The following is a 6,146-nucleotide window of genomic DNA, read 5'->3' as shown; positions in this document are numbered from 1 at the left end:
CCCTTTAGACGAGTGTGTCTCATTGTCTCGTGTCTTTAAGCAGCAGCTCATATTTGGCATGTTCGTGCCCACTTTCATCTGCACTTCGGTCAAATTACGGAGGTATTTGCAAAACGAAGGCAGGACGCAGGAGGAAACTCAAGTGGCCAATAAATGCAACTATAGGAGGAAAGAACACAGAGGAGGTGGCGCTGGGGTGGAAACTTCAAACACAGGCTGAAGTGGTGTGTTTTTTTTCCTGCTGTTTCACGTAAGTGGTAAATCATAAAGCGGTAGAACCAGACTTGATGGATTTAGATTAGAAACGAAGTCGGTGCAGGCACTCGAACGCGATCACGCGTCCATACGTTACACTTTGATCAAGTCCAGTTTCTATGAAGTGTGATGGTCTGGCTGTAGGATCTCTTCTTCTCCTCCTCCTTTACTTTGATGTTTTCTGTCTTTTCTTTCTGTTCTGTGTCTTTATGTGTCTGATGTTGATGGTATAGAAGTGGAGGACTTTGACTCACCTGCAGAGTTTAACCACCAAAGATCCAACATTGCTCTCATCCGCCACTGAAAAACAGAAACAAACACATCTCATCTGGTTTGTATTAAAAGTAGGGGGCCGGTCTATGTGGTCAAAGGATTATATACAATCACAATCCATGATTTTAACGGTCTCACTTTGTATAAAATGTTGTAGACCCAAAAGATAACAGGTTTCTGGAGGTCGAAGCTGTGTTTGGTGCCTTTTTTTGTTGTAATTGTTGTGTTTTTATCTAATGGGAAAGTGCATTTTTGCATATTTTTTAGATGATATTATCACAGAAGTACAACGAAAATTGATAAAATAAAGACTTTGATGGAGATTTTAAAACGAACCAAATATATATTACACTGTTACTTTAAAGTAGGACTAGCTGATCTGTGGTAAAATCAAGTATAGGTAAGTTTAAACAAGATAAGTTTAGTTTCCTCTGTTTTCTGGAGGTTTGTGTCTTTGTGTTATTGTGTCTAACAGAAAAAAGTAAGATGTCCTGTTGCAGATGCTGATTTGAGATATAAACATTAATAAAGTGTTCTGATTCTGATAATACACATTCAGTATACTGGATTAAAAAGCTGCTGGTATAATACTGCAATAAACTGAATGTGGGGCAATTTAGAATGAATGTCACCTGTTTAATTTAATAACACAATGTCACAAAATCACAATTATTTGACAGATTAAGGGATCACCCAGCTCTAATTCTAAGCAAGGTTATAATCGTTAACGAAAACAAACAAAATTACGAAAACTAGAATTGAAAAACCATTTTTGAAATAAATAAAAACTATAATTAACAGAAAAAAACGATAACTAACTTAAACTGTATTGTGCGCTTACAAAACTAACTACAACATATAAAATTACAGATAAATTCCCTTCGTTTTCATTTTTGTCAATGTTGGATCATAACAAATTAATTTATTTTGCTCGAGCAATTTTAGCTGGTGGCACAGTCAGTGTATCTTTTGGTAACTGGATTTTCTTTTCAGAAACAAAAGAAAAACTAGTGGTTAATTGATTTTCGTTTTTAAAAATAGAAGAATTAAAATTTAATTTCAAGGTGTTTTTCTTTTTCAGTTTAGACAAACCGAATTTAAAAAAATGGATTGATTTTTGGTTTCTCTTTCTAATAACAAAAAAGAAAGTTACTACCTGACTGAAATGGAAAAACGGACCAAAAACAGAGTTCTGGTGGGTTTTTTTTTTTTCATTTTCTGAGATCGGATGCTGTCATTTTCAAGTAAAGATTGAGGTCACAAAGATTCTTCGAACAATCGGTTTGTACGAATCTTCCAGTTCGCACAAAATCTGGAGTTCATAGACCTTCATGGAGGGCGCATGTCTACGATGTCCAGATTTTGTACAAACCAATTGTTCATAAGATCTTGGTGACCTCGATGGCATTAGTGCTCTTTCCTTGAAAATGACAACATCCGGTCTCAGAAAATGAAAAAAACATCTGTTTTTGGTCCATTTCTATCAGGTAGTACTTTCTTTTTTGTTATAAAAAAGAAAAAAGAAAATCAATCCGTTGTTTAAATTTGGTTTATCTATTTTGACACTGAAAAAGAATAACGCCTTGAAATTCAACTTTAATTCTTTTATTTAAAACGAAAATCAATTAACCACTAGTTTGTCTTTTGCTTCTGAAAAGAAAATCCAATTACCAAAAGATACACTGACCCAGCACCATATGGCACTTTGTGCTCCATCACTTCCCGTCACTTGTCGTTTAGAATCGGTTTCTCGTCCACTACCTGCAACATGGAGACTAAAGTTGGGAGAAAGCAGCAGAGTCCTGTCTGGGATTTATTTGAATATGATGTGAGGAAAATAAAAGATATGAAAAAACTAAAACTAAACTAAAACTAGAAAGGCACTCGGAGAGCACAGACCCTCTGCCAAGGCAGATCAGTGCCCCACCATGATCACCACCAAAATTTAATCATCAGTTCCTTGTGCCAGTATCAACATTTCCTGAAATTTTCATCCAAATCCGTCCATAACTTTTTGAGTTATCTTGCACACAGACAGACAGGCAGACAAACCAACGCTGGAAAAAACATAAGCTACTTGGTGGAGGTAAGTAAGCAGTTAGAAAAAAACAAAAACTAATAAAAACTAGCAAACCTGCTCTAAAAACTAATTAAAATGAACTGAATTAGAGACAAAAAAGTCAAAACTAAATAAAACTAAACTATAAGGAAAAATCCCAAACTATTAGAACATTGAATCTACGAGGTTTTTTTGTCCTACATAGACTTTTATTTCAGGATTGTTTCGTTGTTGTTTCCAGCTGTTGTTCCCACTCACATAAGGTGAAACTGCTTTCCACATGTGCCTCATCCCAAAAACAAAACAAACAAACAAAAACAGACCCGGAGCTTGTTTTCTCTGCTCATTATTTTCAATTATAATATTATGTAAAACACAGGGGGAGTGACTGCTTTGACTGTTTTTTTTTTTTTTTTCTTGCTGTGATGTCGAGTCAACTCACTGCTACTGAAGTGGATTAATTCCTCTTTTTCTTCCTTCAGTCTTTCATTCTTTTTCTTTTTGCCACTTCACTCCCTTTCCCATGTCCTTTCCCCTCATCCGTCCACGCTGTTTGGATTTCCTCCGCTTACACTCATCCAATCCTGCGTCGTCCTCCTCCCTCCCCCCTCCTCTGATGACCATCCTCTCCATCATTTCTCTTTGTTAATCCACTCACTCACTTTCTGCCTCTCCCACATTTTTTTTCCCCCTTTTTTTTTTCTCTCCTTCTCTTCCTAAAGCCACAAAGCATGTTAGCGCCAACGAGGAACACATTGCCTGGTAGCGCTGTCACAAAAACACAGACACATAATCACACCGCAAAACCCTGCAGTAACGGGCTTTCTCCCAGCAAATTCTTCTCTAATGAAAACCAAGCCTGGGGTGTAATTCGACTTTGGTGTGGTTTCTAACGCTGTGCGCCTGGTAGTTTGTGGATCAGTAAACGTTTGCCTACTTCAGCAGATCTGGAGATGCCACGTGTGATGCAAACCACCGACATATAGACCAGGAGAGTGGGCTTTAACGTCTACGTTTTAAACTCTTCTTTTATACTTGAGGTTAAATTGGTCTGTATGTTAGCATCTAAAAAAGCCATCACACAAAAATGGTGTAAAGAGGACCCCCACCCCCCAAAAAAAAATTGAGACATTGTGCAAAAAATTCACAACATGGAAAGACTTGCATATAAAAGATTACAGCAAGCAACATGTGATGATCGATGGAAAAAGTGGACAGTATACAGGACGTCAACTGACACTATGTTCTGTATGTTTTTGTAGGAAAATTTCAAAAATGAAATAATAAAATACAAGTAAACAAAAAGTTCTGTATGTGACCCTTGCAATTAAAATGATTGTTGATATCTTCAGTGTAATTTCTGCATTTCAAAATTCATCGCGCAGGCCGGATCGAACCCTTTGGCGGGCCGCTTTTGGCCCACAGGCCGCATGTTTGACACCCCTGTTTTACAGTATATAAGCAGGCATGTCAAAGTCATTTAGTTCGGGTTCCACATTCAGCCTAATTTGATCTCCAGTGGGTCGGACCAGTAAAATAACATAATAACATATAAATAATGACAAATCCACATTTACATGTGATGCTTTTGCAAAAAAGAGGTGAATAACCTGGAAAAACTGAAATTTCTTAACAAATATACGTGTAATTTTAACAATATTATGCTTCAGCTTATCATTTATACATGAGCATTATGCATCGGATCTACAGACACACAAAACATTTAGTAACAGACAGAATATTGATAAAATTACACTTAAGGTTTCAGGTTGTTCATATTTGTTCAGGTTATTCACATTTTATTGTTAAAGAACAGTTTGTATATGTAAATATGTTCATAACCAAGAAGAAAGTTGGTAGTTATCATTATTTATAGGTTATTATGATATTATTTTACTTTAGATCAGGGGTGTCAAACATATGGCCTGTGGGCGAAAACTGGCCCGCCAAAGTTTCCAATCCGGTCTCTAGAATGAATTTGCCAAGTGCAAAAGTTACATTGAACATATTAAAAGTCAAACATGTTGAACTGGTTTTAGTTCAGGTTCCACATACAGACAAATATGATCTAAAGTGAAATAATAGCATAAAAACCCTTTAGCAATAAAATGTGAACAACTTGAAAATTACCGGCAATTTTAGCAATATTCTGCTTGTTGCTAAATGTTTTGTGTATTTGCAGATGCACTGTGATTGGTAAGTTGTCTTAATAATAAGCTGAGACATAATATTGAAGAAATTGTTCTTATTTAGTTCCAAACTTCAGAATTTTAACAATATTCTACCTGTGACCAATGTTTGTGTAACATTATGTGGAAAGCACATGTACAAATGATAAGTTGAGGCATAATATTGTTAAAATTGCACTTATTTTTCAGTTTTTTCTGGTTATTCACATCTTTTTTTGTGAAAGGATAGTTCGTAAATATAAATATTTTTACATAATTGAATGCTTTTATTGCACTAAAACAAAGACAAAAACTTGGAGTTGTCATTTTTCATAAGTTATATGATTATTTCACTGGTACTTTGGTACATTGATATGAAATTGGTCTGAATGTGGAACTTGAACTAAACTGATTTTAACATCCTTGATTATTAATATCATCAGCATAATTTTTTTTCATCTCATAAATTCATCCCACGGGCCCGATCGATACGTCTGGCCAGCCGGTTTTGGCCCAAAGGCCGTATGTTTGACACCCCTGGGGGTAGGAGTGTATAAGTTTTACTTTTCCTACTCCTTTCGAGCATGTTTAATTTAATTTATTTATTTTTCTTTATTTTTTATTTTTTTCTCTTTTGTTTACTTATCAACCCTATATGTATCCTCAGTGATATTATGTTGGTTGGTTTTGTTTTGATTTCACTGTTTACATGTTCGAAATAAAGATTTCAATCAGTCAATCAATCAAAGAGTAGTGTCTATTAATTCTGCAGAACATCTCTTTTCGACGTGTTTTATCATTACAGGACATTAGACTATATTTCCTCCATGTCCAGGCCTTATTTCTGTCATCTACAGAAGGTACCAGGCCATTATTTCTATATTTCCACTGTTTAATAAGTAGAAATGGCCATATGTAACTTTAATACACTCATGTTTGTGATGGTACGACAATGCACTGTTCTACAAATGAAACAAAAAACTCTAGTGTTTCAGTGGATACAAACAATTCACTACTTTACAAAGTGTCTATTATGTAAGCATTGTCCTCTTGTGACTCTGGGAAATATATTGGATTAATTTGTTCAATTAAGGTTTTACTTTCTGAAAATCATCACAAAATCCAGATAATTCCTCTGGAGACCTGTCTTAAATGTAGTTGTGTCCATGTGGAGTTAGTTTTAGATCAGTTGTGTACTACTGGGCAGAATAGTCCAATAATACTGCAGCTGGAGAGAGTTGGAAGCACGGTGACTGTCATATCGGGGTAAAAAGTTCATAATTTGGATCCAAGATTAAAATTTTCTTACATTTTTAATTGAGTTGAAAATGAAATCAGGTCAAAATAAATAGAAATGAACTTATGTAACTAACCCATGAATAAAATGCTGA

The 6,146-nt window shown here is 35.3% G+C and overlaps 1 protein-coding gene across 1 annotated transcript in view; it reads right to left on the bottom strand.

Annotated features, from left to right (window-relative positions):
• Positions 1 to 509: 509 nt before the first annotated feature.
• LOC115415900 (partitioning defective 3 homolog B-like) overlaps positions 510 to 6,146 on the bottom strand; it is a gene marked incomplete at both ends in the record, with an annotated part of 32,351 nt that continues 26,714 nt past the window's right edge. The window contains one exon of the mRNA XM_030129572.1: positions 510 to 555. Coding sequence (XP_029985432.1) covers positions 510 to 555 — 46 coding nt within the window. The remainder of the gene's footprint in view (positions 556 to 6,146) is intronic.

This window comes from Sphaeramia orbicularis, unplaced genomic scaffold (genome assembly GCF_902148855.1).
Source record: "Sphaeramia orbicularis unplaced genomic scaffold, fSphaOr1.1, whole genome shotgun sequence".
Classification (NCBI taxonomy): domain Eukaryota; kingdom Metazoa; phylum Chordata; class Actinopteri; order Kurtiformes; family Apogonidae; genus Sphaeramia; species Sphaeramia orbicularis.
This window is presented reverse-complemented; position numbering and strand designations above follow the sequence as displayed.